Source organism: Carlito syrichta, unplaced genomic scaffold (assembly GCF_000164805.1).
Source record: "Carlito syrichta isolate Samal-C Ts95f unplaced genomic scaffold, Tarsius_syrichta-2.0.1 Scaffold314050, whole genome shotgun sequence".
In the NCBI taxonomy this organism is placed as follows: Eukaryota; Metazoa; Chordata; class Mammalia; order Primates; family Tarsiidae; genus Carlito; species Carlito syrichta.
In genome coordinates this window covers 446,188-464,116 of record NW_007258146.1, presented here as the reverse complement: position 1 = coordinate 464,116, position 17,929 = coordinate 446,188, and the positions used below count along the sequence as shown (strand labels likewise).

The 17,929-nt window shown below is 53.8% G+C and overlaps 1 protein-coding gene across 1 annotated transcript; it reads right to left on the bottom strand.

The window, feature by feature from the left end:
* Positions 1-232: 232 nt before the first annotated feature.
* Positions 233-16,633, bottom strand: ADCY6 (adenylate cyclase 6). The gene is made up of 21 exons (XM_008070897.2): positions 15,776-16,633; positions 11,697-11,846; positions 11,205-11,326; positions 11,000-11,111; positions 10,701-10,828; positions 10,037-10,195; positions 9,818-9,959; positions 9,589-9,717; positions 9,309-9,334; positions 8,940-9,087; positions 8,620-8,717; positions 8,351-8,438; positions 8,064-8,180; positions 7,640-7,798; positions 7,185-7,363; positions 6,261-6,296; positions 6,048-6,177; positions 5,470-5,733; positions 4,470-4,674; positions 2,966-3,090; positions 233-2,748 (listed from the first exon to the last, which is right to left on the bottom strand). The coding sequence occupies exons 1-21, from the start codon at positions 16,631-16,633 to the stop codon at positions 2,623-2,625; spliced, it is 3,501 nt and encodes a 1,166-aa protein (XP_008069088.1). The 3' UTR covers positions 233-2,622.
* Between the last annotated feature and the right edge of the window lie 1,296 nt (positions 16,634-17,929).

Sequence of the window (17,929 nt, the reverse complement as noted above, 5' to 3'; positions counted from 1 at the left end):
TCATGGCAGGGGTCAGAGTAAAATCTGGGAAGACACTTTGGTGCTCATGATGCTAAAGTAGTCATGTTCTCTGAAGATACTGCAGCTTCACCTTGGCAGGGAGAAAGTCACAGGAAATCCTCTGACCACAGACACAGGCCCACAGAGCCCTGGGGCAGGGAGTTGCCTCCTGCACTAGGCTCTGCCACTTCTGACCAACCCAGGGCCCAGAACAGCTGCAAAGAACAGGGAATTTTACAAAGAGTTTGATTTTATTGATATTTAAATATATTAAATATTTCACTGAAATACATGGTAGACCATCCCCCCCCCCACCAACAGTGGTTATATTATAAAACCGAAGCCCATGGCCTCCCATCCCCTGACTCCTCCACCAACTGGTGAAAAAAGGGGCAATGGTAGCCCAGGGGAAGGGCATGGCTGGCACTGTGGTATGGGGAGCCAGGATGTGGACAGGCCCCTCCCACTTGGCAAGAAGCAGAGACAAGTCACCCAAGGCTGAGGTCTTCTCACTGTGGTCTTATACCTCCACCCCTATCCGATGGCACCAAGCAGTTCCTTCTTATCCAGGGATATGGCCAGGGCCAGGGGAGTGGATTTTCTATCTGGACCAACTAGTTATTTCCTCTCCTTCTACCTTGGCTAATGGAGTGCCTGATGGCCCATTTGGTTGATGCATTAAGATCCCCCAAGGCAGGCAGTACCGAGCCAGAAACCAGGCCCAGGCAGGAAGCTGGCATCAGAAGGGGCACGAGGATGGGCAAGTAAGTTGTCTGCCCCTTCACTCCCCAAGCCCATCAACTCTGGGGACACTTTCTCCTCTGCCTCTCTAGTCACTTCCAAGACAAAGTGGTCTTCAAGCAAAATCCAGGCTAGTGCCTTTGGCTTAAAAAGATACAGACAGAGAAACCAAGGCATCAACTAATTCAGACCAGAGTCATGGAGGCTGCAAGGAAAGGGGTAGGCGTAAAAGGAAGGCAAGGATAGGAAGGGAACCTAGAGTTCAACCTCCTAACCCTTCTGCTAGCCCTTTCAGTCTTCACAGGGATTAGGGAGCCAGGAGCGTGCTAGACTCAGGCAGAATGCTGAGGAAAGCCAAGTTAAAGGTTCCCCTGCCCAATTCCCTAGTACCAGTACTGGATCCTCAGAGGGATCTCATGCTACCCCAGTCCCAAAGCATACTACACCCCAGGACACTATCTGGGACCCCAGGAAATTCCTGAGCCTCTGCCCACCAAACCCTACATGGTTCAAGTGCGTGGAGCACTGGGGCTCAAGCAGGCGCTTGGGTCCCTGCCATAGGCAAGGAGACAGTCATGCTGCACACATGGCCCCCAAACGGCACTTAGGGATTTGGCACAAAAGGACTCTTCTCTCCAGGGCCACCCTCCTTTTGCTACCACACCCCATCTCACTCCTGTGCAACCTGGGCATCTCTCTATATCCCTTGAAATAGGAAACCCTGCTTCATTCCCAGAAGACAGAGGCCCACAGGAGAGAAGCAACCTGGGTTGGAGAGCTGAGGAGCAGGAGCACAGGGACTCACACAGATCCGAAAAACAGATATGCACACAAAGACCAACATGCAAACACAGTTACACAAACATACAAGCCCTCCCCAGTGCCAGCAACTTGGGAGGACAGGTTAGGGATCAGGGTCATCTTCCTCCATGCCCTGACCTATTTCTATTTGGCAACAGAAGGGGTAGAAATGCTGCATGCCCCCTCGCCAGCAGACAGCAAGAGAGCACTGGGGGCCTGATCCTGACCCCGTCAGGGTCTTCAGATCAAAGTCTGGCACCACCCCTGCCCTGCCTGGCCTGCTCTTTGGCACCTGCAGGTGAACTTCCAGCTCCTGATCTTCTGACATTCCCATAAACATGTGTGCTCTCTGGCTGGGCATTTTCACAGTACCAGTGAGGTCAAACACCCCATCCCCTGGAGTGTGCAGGAACTGGGGCTAAATCTGAGCTGTCAGAGGTCCCTTTGTTCCCCTTTGGGGACAGATCATGGGACTAGGATTTGGCAAATAGAAACGTTCCCCTGAAATGTGGACAGAGCTGGGTCCCCAGAACATCTCCCTCCTCTGCCCTGTGCCTAAGAGGGAGACCTGGCTGGAGCGGGGAGGTGCCCAGAACCAGTGCTGGGGACGCGGGCATAGCAAAGGCAAGCATGGAATAGGCACTCCTCATGCCTGCCCCCCAGTCTTTGTACAAAATATTCCCAGGAAAAAGGGAAAAGAAGGGCCCAGCCCTGAACCTGTTGCCCAGACAGACAGGGTAGGCAATGGCAAGCTGCCATTTTAATCTCTCAGGCAGGAGGGCTCCCCTGCCTCTGTTGCTGCCCCCTCCCTGCTCCCAAAAGCTCCCAAATGGAAGGAGATGGAACAGCCCTACCGCAATTAACAAAAAAAAAGTCACTTGCATAATCCTCTTGGTATCCCCTCATTCACCAGCCTGCGGGCAGACGAGCATGGTCCAAGCACAGCCTGCTGGCGTGTTCCCTTTTGCGGTCAGCAGGGTCTGGAGGCTCAGTGGCCCCCGCCACAGCTCCACTCAGTGAGCACAGAGTCCACTCAGTGCCCACCTTGGTCCCTTCAGCTGTATTTGTTGCTGGGCTCTGCTAACTGCTGGGGCCCCCATTGAGGAAGTAGGTGGTCATCTCCCCCTTGCCCTTCACCTTGACCACCCCTCGACACTCCAGCTGGTAGCCCTTGGCAGCTAGAACCTGGTACAAGTCCGTGGTCACCTGGGGAAGTGGGAAGGGAGCCCACTTAGCCTGGAATCCTTCCTGCTGTATTTGCAGGGGCCCAGGGGTTCTCTAGTCAGGATGGCTCCCCTCCCCCAATCCTTGTCCCACCAACCACAGAACACTGCCACCCTACCCCTGTCCTAGAGGACTGCATAGAGATCTGTGGAAGCTCTGTAGACCCACTCCTCCCAGCCCCTGCTCACATCCCCCTCACCTGGATTCGGTCAGGGACCCCCGTGCTGTCCATACGGCTAGAGACATTCACTGTGTTCCCCCAGATGTCATACTGTGGCTTCCGAGCCCCAATGACGCCTGCCACGACCGGGCCCATGTTCAGCCCTGAGGTGAGAACAGCAAGAGATTGAGACTAGTGGATGTTCCAGCTTAACCCAGGGAGTCATCCCACTTCCAGGTACATTTAGAAACATGCAGAGAAAGAACAAGTCTCCAGTTGTAAAGAATGGAAGACCTGGGGACCTTAGCTTAGGAGCTCCTGAATCAAGACAGCTGTTGCTATCACAGTAATTCACCCAAAGCTCATTTTGTGCCAACCACTCTAGTAAGCATTTTACATTGTTTCCTCCTCTCAATACCTCTAAAAGGCTGTATTATTATCCCCATTGCATAGATAAGGTAACTGAAGCTTCGAGAAGTTAGACGGCCTACCAAATAAGCCAGTAAAAGGAGCAGCCAGAACTCATGCTATTAACCACTCCCATTCACCAGGTCATCTGAGAAGTATTTATTATCAGACCGGCCAGAGATAAAGGCACAGGTACTGGAGTTTAGATAAACCTGACTTCCAATCCCAGCTCTGCCATTTACTAGTTGTTTGACCTTGGGCAAGTTATTTGATCTCTCTGAGAATCAGTCTCTTCATCTATGAAAGGGGATAATTACATGAGGATTAAAATGTGCTAACAGTCAATTTCTAGGACAGTGCTTAATGATCTCTATTCTTTTTTTGAGTCGAAGTCTCACTTGTCGCCCAGACTGGAATGCGGTGGCACGATCACGGCTCACTGCACTCCTGGGTTCAGGCAGTCCTTCTGCCTCAGCCTCCAGAGTAGCTGGGACTACAGGCACAAGTCACCTCACCTGGGTAATTTTTTAACTTTTTTTATAGAGACAAGACCTCACTATGTTACCTAGGCTGGTCTTGAACTCCTAGGCTCAAGCAATCCTACTGTCTTGGCCTCCAGAGTGCTAGGATTGCACGCGTCAGACACCAAGCTTGGCCTCTGTTCTTTTTTTTTTTTTTTTTTATCTTTGAGTCCGAGTCTCACTCTGTCATCCAGGCTGGAATGCAGTGGCATGCTCATGGCCACTGCAGCCTGAAACTGTTAGACTCAGGCAGTCCTTTCCATCTCAGCCTTCCAAGCAGCAGGAACCACAAGTGTGCACCACTACACCCAGCTAATCTTTTTTTATTTATTGTAGAGAGGAGGTCTCACCAAGCTGACCAGGCTGGTCTCAAACCCCTGAGCTCAGGCAATTCTCTTGCCTCCATTTCCCAAAGTGTGGAGATTACAGTCCACCAAGCCACCAAGCCCACCTTGGCCTCTATTCTTAAGATCAGACTTGACAAAGGAGATAAGAGGGAAGGAAATTCCCCACAGGAGCCCCAGTGGGAGTCTATGATCCCATCCCCAGCCTACACCCTCAGCTTCACCCAGAAACAGCCCTGGGAAAACATGCCAAGCAGTCAGGCCTCTTACCAATCTTCATCTGGAAATTGTTGAAGGAGTGCTCATTGATGTGCTTCATCTGCTCCATAAGCCGCATGGCGTAGTCGGCAAGGGCAGTGATATGGGAGCGGCCCACCTGATCATAGGTGCTGGCATTCAGTCCTGAGGCAGCCATGTAGGTGCTACCGATTGTCTTGATCTTCTCCAGCTGCCGGAACTGCTCCTCACTGATGATCTGGACAACACAGGGGACCTGGCTATCAAGGCAAAGAGCCCAAACCCAGCTCTGCCCCAACGTTCATTACTTGCCATGCCTTGGTTCCCTTCCCCATTCCCCTAACTCAAGAGCACCCTTCCTTTTAGTAAGTGAGCCCCTTTCCAGTTGCTGCTCTCAGTATCGGCTGAGGAGCCAGGAAAACAGGCAGCCATCCTGGGAAACAGGCAGTCCAGGACCCCAGGCCAGGACTTGGGCACACAGCTTCAGAAGGTCAGTCAACTTCAGTAGCTCATTCACAGAACACAGAACTGCAGATGGGATATTAAACATCAGTTACTCCAATTCTCACCTTTTGGGAAATGGAGTCCCAGGGTGAGCAAGTGACTTCCCTCCGTAACAGTGAGAACCTCATGCTTGACCTGGGTGTTCAGGACATGACCTCATATTTTGCTTCCATTGTTAATATTCAGAGGACCATCTGGCTTGCTTGGTCTCATGGGGCTCAGTGACATCCTCCTGATACCTAACCTGTCGCCTCCCGAGCCTCATGTCCTCCTTTGCTCCCCAACAAGGATGATCCTGCCCTACTGGGGCTGGGGCAACTCCCTTGCTGATACTCTCATGGGTTCCTATCCCTGCCTCCTCTGTACATACCCTTACTCCTACCCCTGACATCTCTGGGTCCCACCTAATCTTCCTCCTTCCAGTGCCACCCACCCCTTCCAATCCTAGTCCCCTCATCAAAATTCTCTCGACTCCCCTGGTGTCCAAGTCCCCCCACTCTCTGCCAGCCCTGGCCGACTGGGCAAGTACCTCGTCAAAGTCAGCGATGATCTCGTTGAGCAGCCGCAGACACTCGACACCCTCATTGTTTGCCTCCAGCTCCACATAGAACTCAGAGAAGTTGGCAATGGAGGCAAACATAACAGCCACACACTCACACGACTGATAGTAGAGTTCATCATTGCGGCGCTCCCGTGCCAGGAAGTGGGCGGCCACGTCCTTAGGCAGAATGTTATGCAGCAGCCGCCGGTTGTATGCCTGGAGCTCCTCCATCTCCTCCTTCTCCCCTGTTGCCTGTGGACACCACACCCATCACTCATTGCCCAACATTCACAAGGGGTGGGGTGGGTGTAGTGGCCAAGGCTTGGAGATGGGCACCAGAGGAAGTCACATGGAAGAAGAAAGGCATGGACAGATGAAGCCTAAAGAACAGGCAAAGGGGTGAAGGGGGTGGGTACAGGATGGGGCAGGGAATAAGGGGTGGGCACAGAGAAGGGATGGAACCAGGATGGCCGGAGCCTCAGCCAACTATAAAGAGATGCATTTCTGGCTTGGCCCAAGCTCTGCCCCTAGGTTTCTCCCTCTCCCTCAAAGGCCCACCCAGTCACCTGCAGTTTCCAGAGGAAATCCAGGCGAGCAGTAGATTCCACCTGCTGGGCATGCAGATATAGCGCCAGGGCAAACACCAGCAGAATCACAGGGGTCATATATTTGAGTGCCACCCTCCCTGCAGCTGGACTGAGGGTAAGCAGAGACACGCTTAGTGTCTGAAGGGGGCGTCTGGCAGCCCTACCCTTTGCTGTCCCAGAGCCCTCACCTACCAGTCCAGTCCATCAAAGGTCTCATTAGAAGAAGCCCTGGCAAGAAGATAGAAGAGACAAAGTCGTCAGTGCTTTCTGGGTTGCTGGCTTTGGGGAATGCAAGGGGAGACAGAGACTGCATTTACTGAGCATATACCCTAGGTCAGGCATTGGGCCAGAGCTTTTACTTATGTTAATTAACTAATTAAGAGCAGAGGATAAGAAAACCTTTACTCTTAGTGTCTCTCCTACTTAGAGACCTGGAACAAGTTGCTCAACTCGCTAAGCTTCAGTTTCCTCATCAGTAAGACAAGAATCAGATTTAAACAATGTATGTAAAAGACTTATTAGCACAGGGCCTGGTATACAGTAAGCCTTCAATAAATGTTACTATAAACTTTACAACTACCTGTGATGTAGATAGTGTTGCCATTTTACAGATGAGGAAATTGAGACTCAGATAAGTTAACTTACTTGTCCAAGGTCACACAGCTAATGAGCAGCAGAGTAGGGATTGAAACCCAGCAGACTCCAGAGGCTTTTTCTACCACAGGCTACAGCCACATATCACAAAGGGTGGGGTTTTGCAGAAGAAAAAACAGTGTGGTGTCCCTTAAGCAGGAGTCAGAAGTTGTGGCTCCTAGCCAGAGTTCTGCCACCAAGCAGCTATATGACCTACAAGCGGTTAAGACAGTGGACGTGAAAGCACCATGCAAATGTAAGAGGGAATTTTCTTTAATGTCACGCCTAAAGACCCAGGGATTTCCCAGATCTTGGGTTTCCTTGGGGTCACATGTTGGAAGTGCCTCCATCTCTTCCCTTTCCCCTACATATGAGTTTTGGCATTCCAAGGGCACAAGGTGCCGGGGCCCCAGAAAGGTTCACAGTGACCCAGCAGGGTCAGGGAGGCTTCTGGGGTATTAAAGGGCCTGAGAATAAACTCACAAGCCATGGACGCCAAGCAGCAGGTCATAGTTGTCAAAGACGGTGGCTGGGGGACCCAGCAGAAGCAGCACCAAATAGATGAGCCCCAAGACAAAAATCATGGCCAACTTCCCGATGCTGCTGATGTGCAGGAAGACAGAGCTGGCCAAGAGACTCAGCAGCATATTCCCGACGAAATACTGGGGGGTGGGGGGGATGGCAGAGGCAGCGTTGGGTGAAGGCAGAGGCCATGGCATCCCCAGGTAGGGAGAGCCCTGCACTCTCCTGCCTGACCTAACCTCCCCTCCACAACCCTAAACCCCTACATCCTTTGCCCTCCATTCCCAACCTCTACACCATACCAGGGCCCCTGGCTGCTCCTAAAATGGGGGACTCTGGTGAGTTCCTGAGTCCCCAGTGCCATGGCACAGAGGGGCACCCCCTACCCCGCCCCTGGCTGAACACTGCTCGGACACCTCAGGGAAGCTGCAGGTGGGTGCGGTGCCCTCACACAGGGGAGCATCCAGGCCCAGGGAGTAATTGAGCTGCTGCAGGTGGCAGGCAGTGATGTCAGCAGGTGTTAAATTCAGCATCCGGGCTGCACAGGTCCGTATGGGGGTGTGGGTACAGGTGAACTGCAAAAGAGGGGCAGTATACCAGGGTAGCCAAGGAGGGAAAGGGTTGCAAGAGCCATACCCCAGTACCTTATACCCCATGTGCCAAAGTTCTCACTTAAGGCTGACAAGAGGTGGGGCGAAAAGGGAGAGAGAACTAGAGTTAACCTCCCCACTTCTGGGAAGGGGCTCCCTGAGGGCAGAAAATGTACCTTATTCTCCTCTGCACCCCAGTGTCTAGAGCAGTGCTTGGCAAAGAATAGAGGTGGGCCCATCAGGCCCTTACCATGTTGGCGATGGCAGAGATGAACACGAGCAGGACTGAAAAGATGCCAACTGCAGTGCTGTGTGCCCGGGAGCGGACGATGCTGCGGGACAGCCGCTGTAGGGCCTTAGGGAACAGCTGAAAGCAAGAGACCAAGAGTTGGAGGTTGTATTGGCCAAGGAGGAAGGCCAACCAGGGCTGGGGGCTGGTGGGAGAAGCATGGCCTTTCTTCCCTCTCCCCATGTGACCCGCACCTTTCCCCTAGCCCAGCCGACCCTCCCCACAGACACAGAAGTCCCCCTACGTACAGAACCACAGGAGTACACGGCACAGATCAGCACAGTGATCAGCAACAGCAGGAAGACACCGGCATAGATCCCAAGCATCAGGGTTGAGCTGGGGCAGAACAGGGCCAGGGAAGACGTTTAACTCTGGAAGATCTGGGCATCCTTGTCCCACCCTCTGGAACAGGCAGGGGTGCAGGCTCCAGGGACTGGGGTTTTGAGTGGGTATTTAGGAAGCTTCTGGCAAGTGACAAAGAAGAGAAAAGCCGAGTGAGGAAGGGCAGGGCTCTCACTGTGGGAAGACGAGCAGCTGGATGAAGCAGATAAAGCAGAAGACCAACAGGGCACAGGCGACGTAGGCTCCGAAGCGGGGATCCACCTTCCGTGAGTACTGAGGGAAAGGAGGCTGAGCTGGATGCTGGGCCCTGCCCTAGGGAAGGCAGGGACAGCAAGGGCACTACCAGGGGCCTCAGCCAGGAGGAGATTGATGTGAATCCCCACTCTGCTCTGTGGTCTCCTTCCCATCCCCCTAAAACATCTCCTGTCCCTCTCCTGTGTTCAGCCTTCCCTGCCTCCACCTGCCCCTCTCCCCAGTCCTTGAACACCCCCAAACCTTTTTCTCAAGATCCTCTCTCTGGAAGGTGAGCAGGAACCGGCGCACATGGTCCTTGCGCAGCTGATCAATGCTGCGGGCATCTATGGCACGGCCCAAGAACTCGTCTACCTCATCCTCAGGGTTCAAGGCATCTTGAGCACCCCGGCTAAGGGCGAGGAGCATGGCTTCACTAGGTGTACGACCGTTGCCATATGAGAGGCCATGAGAAGGGAAGGGCACGGCAGCACCCGAGGGAGGGATGGAGAGCCAAGGGTGAGACTTCTGCTCCCACACAACACATCCAAGGCCTGGGAAAATGGGGAGCTCTCCTCTCCAAAGCCCTGTCCCAGAGCCTTCTCCCTCCTCTTCCCCTCCTTAGTAACTTACTTGTCTTTGCTTGAGTCATCAATGCCCTGGAGAAAGAGAGAGAGTGTGAGTGAGGTGAAGAGCCAACAGTTCTCACCTCTGCAATTCCTCCCCCACCCCAACACTGTGCTGAAGGTGTCCTCACCATATACTTGGGGGACTTTGAATGAAATTGTCCCTCCTGCCCCCCACACCAGAAAGCATACGTGCAGATGTTAGCCACATCAAGGAAAGAGAGAGACAAAGTGTTGAGGGAGACAAGAAAATGAGGCCCTGGGTCCTGGTGCTGAGGGTCCCTCACCATCTGGCGGAAAGCCTTAGAGTCCTTGGTCCGGGAGAAAGCGCGATCAGGCACCCAACACGGCATCAGCCCTTCCATGGAGTTGGCCCGTGTCCGCTGCAGCTTGGCCAGCATGGCCTTCTCCTCTTTCTATGCAGGCAGAACAGGTGCAGACTCAGAAGTGGGCCCCGGGACGGCCTTTGCCTGCCCCTCCCCCCAGCCCTGCTCTGACCCTGGCCCTGGCCCTGACCCGTTTCTGGCTGGCGCCCAGGATGAGGAAGGTCTCAATGTGTTGCTCCTTGAGGTATGCATTGCGCTCACCACCACGGCCAGGCTCCACCTCGTAGTCCCCATTCAGGTACTGCAGTGTGGCCCGAGTGATGTGGATGCGGCTGTGTGGGGCCGGGAGGGGGAGAACCTGCTGTCCCACCTTGCTCCCATCCCCCACCGCCTGGACCCCTCCACTCACCCAGCCCGGCCCCCTGCCTCCATGTGGTTGGCCAGGGTCACATCGTTGGACCACACATCGAATTGCCATTTCCGCAGGCCAAGGACACCGCAGTGCACGCGCCCGCTGTGGATGCCCACGCGCATGTTCACATTCACACCCGTCACCTCACGTACCAGCCTGGGAGGATGCAGCTCTGGATCAGCTCCTGGCAGTCTTCCCACCCCACCCCAGCCTAGAGCACAGGCCCTCTGCTCCCTTTAGAGCCCAGTGGGCAAGGACAGACCCAGATTCAGGGGATGGAACACAGCCCTAGCCAGACATGGGCAGAAGGCTGCAATGTTCGAGAACTGTGTTCACCAGCAGGGGACCAGCAGCATCTCGTAGGACTGAGCTAGGAGAGGAGGAATCACTGTTCTCATCTCCAGCCTGCACAGCTGGCATTTTCTCTAGCCAAATTCCCCACTGCCTAGGCTCCCCATCCCATTCAGGCTGGCTAAAGTCTAAAGGTGCACATGGGTCTCTGTATGGGCTGGAGAAAGATCCATTCCCCTCCCCAGTGATAGGTAGATCTCAAAGACAGAGAAACAGCCAAGACTGAGGAACATTCCTGAGGACACATCAAACAGTAGGAGCAGCTAGGACACCCACAGTTCCAGGAAGCCTGGGATGGGGCACTGCTTACGAGATGGCCTCGATCATGTCTACCCCCATCTCCACACAGCAGTGGGCATGGTCTGCCCGGGCCTCCGGCAGCCCTGACACACAGTAGTAACAGTCCCCTAAGATCTTGATCCTCAGGCAGTGATTTTCCTGAAGGGGAAAGAGTTGGAGGGAAGGGTCACCTTTACTCTCTTGCTCACCCAGCCTGCCTGGCCCACCGTCCTCACTGCAGACTCTATCTGCCCCCTCATACCCAGTTGCCACCAACAAAGCTATGGTCTCACCACAGTCAGCACCACCCCCAAGCCCCAGCACCCTCACCGCGGCCAGCTTGTCAAACCGGGCAAAGAGCTCATTCAGTGTCATGACCAGCTCCTGCGCGGTGCACTGGGATGCCAGGCTGGTGAAGCCCTCAATGTCCGCAAACAGGATACTGCAGATGAGAATAGAGGATGGACAGGCCGCATAGCCCTCAAAGACTCCCAGGCCCCCTGCCCCTCTTGGCATCCTCCCACCCCCATAATACCTGACATTGTCATGCTTCTGGATGTAGATCTTGTGGAACATCATGTCCTCTTTTTTTGTGTTGATGTCTTCTTTCATCTCCATGGCAACGTGCTGGGGCAACACCGACAGCAGCAGCCGCTCCTGGACCAATGGTTGCAACAGGGCATCACTGTCCTCTTGGCCTTACATCTCAATCCCTTCTGGTCTTTCCACATCCCCAGAGCCCTCTTAGACCTCTCTGGAGACCTGAGCTTCCCTTTTGGACTGTGGCCTGACCCTCATCAGGGTCCCCTCTGACCAGCCCCATTGAGCACTCCCTCCAGGTGTGCTCCTGTCTACTCCCTCCCACCCTCAGACAGAATAGAACTCCAATGTCCCGGCCTCTGTGATGCACAATCCAGGGAGAACCATTCATACTTGTTCCATGGAGCTGGACAAGGCAGCAGATCCAATCTGCAAATTGTTTGGGAGTAAGGTGAGGAAATACCCTGGTCAGGGACAGCAGCCTCACCTGCTGCCGATTTTCATGCTGCAGGTGCAGCCGGGCCTGGATGTAGCCACGGGTCTCCTGAAAGGCCTGGCGCTGAGACACCTCAGCTGGGTAGTGTGTGCAGATGCCAATGACGTTGGTACAGAGAAACAGCAGCACATTGGCACCAAGCTGCAGGAGGGTGGCAGAGGCAGATGGATGACCATCCTCATCTTCTGTCCCCCAAAACACATGCATGCATGCAACTTGTGAGGTTCTTTGTGGATGCACTCCTTTGCGAAGGAAGCCAGGGTCGTGCACCCTGTTTGTTCCCAAGCTGTGACCATCCCATTACCCACAGGACTCCCATTACCCACAGGATTCCAGATCCCAGTCCTGTATGAATCACTTCATGACCAGAAATGAGATCTTTTCACAGCTTCTGAGAGCAGACACACCAAGTAGGGCCAGGGAGGTCATGAGGTCCAGCCCCAGCACCCTATGATCTTCAGCCCCACAAACACCCCAAATAAAACACAAACACTGCTTCTTCTGCAGGAGACCCTCCTTAATGACAGGACCAAGGAGACCTGAGTGCTATCTCCTTCTGTGAGTGACCCAAGACAAGTCACCTCATCTCTTTGTGCCTGTTTGCTAATCTATAACTCAAAGAGGGGAAATAAGATGATCTCTAAGTCCCTCCTTGCCCTGACATACCTTAATAGCAATAATTACCATTATTATTTTTTTTTTTTTTGAGTTGGAGTCTCACTCCATCACCCAGACTGGAGTGCAGTGGTCGGGAGCGGCCCCAGCAGCCTCGACCCGCTGGGCTTCAGCGATCCTTCCGCCTCAGCCTTCCAAGTAACTGGAACTACAGGCGCGTGCTACCACGCCCAGCTAATTTTTGATTTATTGTAGAGATGAGGTTTCGCCAAGTTGCCCAGGCGGGTCTCAAACCCGCAGGCTCAGGCAATCCACTCACCTCAGCCTCCCAAAGCACTGGGATTACAGGCTGAGCCACCGAGCCCAGCCACCATTATTATTGTTACTGTAGCTTGTTTGTTGGATGCCTACAATGTGCCAGAATTCTATGGGCACCTCCTATTCATTAACTAATGAACTTCTTACAACTCTATGAAATAGGTAACAACATCCCATTTTAAAAGTGAGGGACTCAGGCACAGAGAAGCTAAGTAACTTGCTCAAGAACACACAGCTGATAGTGGCTGGTGCGAGACTTGAATCCAGGACAATCAGACTCCAAAGCCTGTGTTCTAATCCCGCATTCCAGGTTTCCAAGATTTCTACTCATTCCACTGACTCAAGCTCTTGAGGCCCAGCCTCAGAGCCCAGGCTTGAGAGTTATCAATTCTACTGATACAAGAAACTCTCCCTAACTAGGGTGAGGGTCCACCATGGCTGGGCACTTCCCCTGCTGGAGGTAATCACTCCCTCTGACATTTGGCCCCTCCAGGTCCCATGCTAGGGTTGTTCGGCTCTCAATCATCATCAGTAGCACTGGCTAGAGAGCAAGTCCAAGGGAAGCTGACCGCAGTGTTTTGGAAACTCAGGAGTTAACCTAGCACTTGTAGCTCTACCCCAGAGTTGGATGGGGCAGGGCTTTGGTTTGGGGAGAAAGGAGGGAAAGAACACTACCTGGAAGGCAGGGGTTCTGGACTCTTCCCTGAATCAGAACTAGTTCTGCAAACTCAGGCAGGTCACTGAATCTTTGGGACCTCAGTTTCCTCTCGGGTAAAACCAAGGGGTCGGTCTGGCCATTTCCAGCTGTGACCCTCAAGGAGGGATCTTCTGTTTCCCATTCTGGTCCAGCTCACAGGCCTAAGACCGACCAGGCTAAGCTTCCCCTCCCAGCAGCAGGGGTGAAGAGGGGGCACACTATCTCCCTTGGGGGTTTCTAAGAATAGCCCCCAGTGGGGAAGAGGTAAAGGGGGGCAAACCAGGCAACTTCCCTTCCTGGCCCCAGGAGCCCAAGAGGAAAATGTGAGTCATGGTGGAGGGAAGGGGAAGGGGGACGAGAGACTGAAATAACTCTGTACACATCCCTATCTGACTGTGAGAAAAAAATGATGCCAGGGAACTGTAGAAGACTCCAAGCTGAGCCTGGGTCACTGGGTGACACTGCTCAGTGTGTCGGAATGAGTGGGTCAGGGGAGGATGAAGCATCCTTTCTAAGAGCATGAGTGGGACTGGATCTGGGAAGAGGCTGCCCAAGGAAGCTAGAAAGGAGGCCACAAGAAATCCACCCCATCCAGAAACCCACAGGCCTAAAAGGAGACAGGGAATATTTCTAAGTCCAGAGGAGGTTGTCTGTGCAGCCCTGACCCCAAGGACTGGCACAGCGACAGCAGTGACTTTCTCCACCACCTCAAAAATGTGCCTGCTGAAACCCACTGGGTGAGGCTGTAGCCAGACACCCTTGGGGAGATGGGAGGCTGGCCCTGTCCTGGCTTCCCTGGGGCTGTGCCTCCCCAATCAGGTACCGGGGCTGGCTCTGGGCCCCATGCCAGCTGGAAGCAGGAAAGAGACACCCACCCACCCCGCCTGCCAGCCAGAAAGAAAGGGGGAAGGGAGGCAACACCTCTAAGCTCCCTCTTCCAGAGGAGAACACTTCAGCCCCAAAGCCCTACTGGGAGCCAACCTGGAAGAGAAACTCAGGGGCTAGCAAGGGCAGAAGGACTTGGCACTTTAAGAAGTCTGACAGTGCCCTGCAGGCACGTGCTCCACAAACAAACTTACTTTTAAAAAGGTACGTTCTGTTCCTGAGCACAGGCTGGGCGGGGAAGGGCATCATGCCAGAGCACCCAGCTTCTCACCCTGGGAGCCCCAGGCAACTTCCTCTCTGTGGGTAAGGAGAGGATGGGCTACAGGCCACAAGCCATTGGCAAGGCAGAGGTTGGTACCTCAAACCTTGAGCAAGACGGAGGACAGAACTCTCTAGATCAGGGTGCCCAACAGTGGGCCCATGAGGATCTCTGCCTACAGCAGCACCTAAAGGACCAGCTAGTGAAGACACCCTGGTCTCTGCTCCCTGGGCAGGGGAATGACACGAGATGACAGACCACACACAAACTCTTATCTCTCTAAAAGAGACTTCCCAGAAGCCCTTTCACTAGGACCCATGCCCTACAGCACTCCCCACACCTCCCTGCCCCCCCAGGTGAGAACACTGCCCTGTCGGGTTCTCCTCCACTCTGGGAAAGGGTGGGGCCCTAAGAGCAACATCATGAGGCAGATACTATTTTTAACCCAGTTTTACAGACTGAGAAACTAAGGCTAGGAGAAGCAGGTTAGTTGTCTAAGATCTCACAACAAGGAATGCAGCCCATCGGACAAGGAGGGCTGCCTTCAGCCATGCCCTTACTTCTCACTCCGTACCTCACACACTGGGAACCTGGAGGCAGTAGCTGGCTGGGGCAGAGAGCCTCAAGCCAGGGATGCCAGGACCCTGGGGCCCAGTGTGGGGAAAGCAGATGAGATCAAACTTTGACGCTCCTCTCTTCTATGGTCCAACCCCATTCAAGCCACTCCCAGTGCAGGAGAGAACTGACCCCAGCCCTTCATGTTCCCTGTCCTCTCACAAATGGTGTTGGTCCAGGAGAAAGGTGACTCCTCCCTTGCTGATTATAGTCGAAACCTCCTCAATGCCTCCAGATCGCCACCTACAGCTGCTCTTCAGGGATAGTACCAGGATCTGGGGCTCAGGTGTCAACTTGGGGACAGAGATGTCAAGGCCTAGATACAGCCTGAACTGCCTTCTCAACCCCACAACAGTCCAGAGGACTAAACCACCACATCCTCACTTCCAGTCCGACATTATGTCTTTACATTATGCACTATTTCAGCGGGCTACAGTCAGGGAGTTGGAAACGGTGGCCCACGGTGACAGAGTGCAGGCTTGAGTCCTGGAGCCTGCCCTCTCCCCTCAGCAGTACTCTCTGCCCCAGACACAAATGGAGGCTGACCCCTGAAACCTGACCTCTCATCTCTTGCCCCTCCTCCAGCCAAACATCCCTGCACCCAGTGTCCATTCTTCCTTACAAAGGCCCCTTCTCATTGCCCGCCTGGCGCCCTCCACCCCTGCTTCTCCGACCACCCACCTGCTTCAAGAGGAAGGCATCACCACGGTTGAGTTGCCAGGCCAAGATCAGATGCAGGGTGGAGAGGCCCAGGCCGCTGAGGACGGCGGCCCGCATGCGGATGGGTAGGAGTGTGTAGGTGATGTAGACGAAGAACACGGGGCACCAGAGGCCTGCAGAGGGGCTGTGCGGGTTAGCTGCCAGGGCGCCCCCAACCTGCACGGCCGCCAGGATGCCCAGCACCACATAGCTCACCACCCACATGGAGTCCTGGCGGAAGCTATGTCGGTTACACACCACCATGAGCGCCACGAAGAGGATGGCAGCGCAGGCCAGCAGGGCCACATAGGCCGGCTGAGGGCGGGCAGGCGCAGCATGGAAGACCAGCAGCACCGCAGTGAGCAGCACCAGCACCGCCATCAGCAGCGTCAGGCTGCTCTGGTTCATCTGGAAGAAGTAGCGCTGGTACAAGCGCTCCAGCTTGGCCGAGCGAAACTGCTTAGACTGGAACACCTGCACCAGGCGGCGCCAGCAAGATCGTCCGGTCCCGGGCCCTGCGACGGGTGCCACTTCAGCCGTCCCGACCGCCGCTGCTTCAGTGTCCTCAAAGCCCAGGGCCACCGCCCGCAGCCCCAACTCCATGCCTTTGCCAGGGCCGCCCCTCCGGATGAAGGCTTCATCCTGCCAGGGGCACCGAGGGGGAGCCGCAGGGGTAGGGCTGGGTGGCTCCGCATCCCGGAGGCAGCTCATATAGCGGGGTGTGCAGAAGCCACCAACTCGGGTCCCACGGCGCCGAGGACGCTTCTGCCCATTGCGTTCACCCCAGGCTATTTTCCGTTCATCCACTTTGGGGACCAGGAGGCCACTAAACCATGACATGCTGCCGGAAGGGAAAGAGATGGAATTAATACCACCATCATAGCCACTGCCACCACTTCTTTCCCTAGTACTTCCCACTGCCAAGTTATGCGCTCCATATACATTATCCTATAAAATTACCCTGAGGTGGGTTTCTCATTTGACAGGTGAGAAATCAAGACAGGGAGGCAAAGAAATGTACCAGTCAGATAAATGGAAGAACCAAGATTCTAACCCAGATCTGTCTGACCCCAAAGCCAGGACACTGGAAATTTCCCTGAAAGGTACTGGTTTCTTGGTCATCACGAACTCAAGTGCCCAAGTCAATGAGTGAGTAGCCCACAGTTCCCAACTGGGAGGAAAAGGGCTCACACCCTGGGCACGGGGCGAGTACCACTCAGCACCAGCAGACTGTTGCCACTGGGTCTCAGTGGAGCTTGATCTTCCAATTTTTTCAACAAAAGCTGAAGGCAAAAATCTGGATCTTAATGCAACATCTCTTGATTTTTTAATGTTGGCAACTAATTCACATTTTTCAACACTGCAAGCCAAATAAATCACGTCCATGGAATGAGTTCTGCCTGGGCGCTGCCAATCAGTGACCTCTGTACAAAAGGGAATCTCTTTCCACATCCTTCCTTGTCACACTCACACACAATGCACACTTCACCAAGCTAAATTCAACTTCTCCCTCAGGTCACTGCATAAATGGAACTTCCTCAGGGAAGATTTCCCAGCTCCCCCACCCAGACTAAGTTTGGTCCTGTCTACTCTCTATACATTTCCTCTGTCGTACTTATGACTATAATTAAATCATTCCTTGGTTGGCATGTATCTCTGCCCCTCTGACAGCTTTGGGAGGGTAGGAATTATATCTTCTTTGTTCAGTATTTTATCCCCTAGTGCCGCATACTGGGCCTGGCTCATAGTAGAGACTCAATAAATAGGCATATGCTAAAAAGACAGAACAAAAGCAAGCTCAAGGGCATTGGTATGGAGCATCTAGCAGGAAATAACAGCTGACAGTACCAATCCTAAGATTCCTCATCTTCCTCACTGCACCCCAAGCATTTGAGACTCTGCTGTTCCCCAATATACCTGGAATAGGCATAGGCCAGCCTGGGACCTCAGTGCCTGCTGCTCCCTCTGTCTGGAACAAGAGCTCCTCCAAGTCACAGCACATACATCCCCTTATCAGGAGGCTTTCTCTGACTACCTTATTAAAATAGCAACCCCCTTTCCTGGGGCTCCCTATCTCTCTTCCTCGGCATTATACTTTCTTTTTCTCCATAGCCCTTATCAGCCACTGCTGTTCTA

Bases quoted from the DNA above. Each gene is read 5' to 3' on its own strand.
- ADCY6 (XM_008070897.2), bottom strand. From the start codon at position 16,633: ATGTCATGGTTTAGTGGCCTCCTGGTCCCCAAAGTGGATGAACGGAAA. The intron at 11,327-11,696 runs GTGAGGCTGCTG...CCATTGGTCCAG, and splicing joins AGCATGAAAATCGGCAGCAG to GAGCGGCTGCTGCTGTCGGT. The intron at 9,335-9,588 runs GTGAGGGACCCT...CTCTTTCTCCAG, and splicing joins CTAAGGCTTTCCGCCAGATG to GGCATTGATGACTCAAGCAA.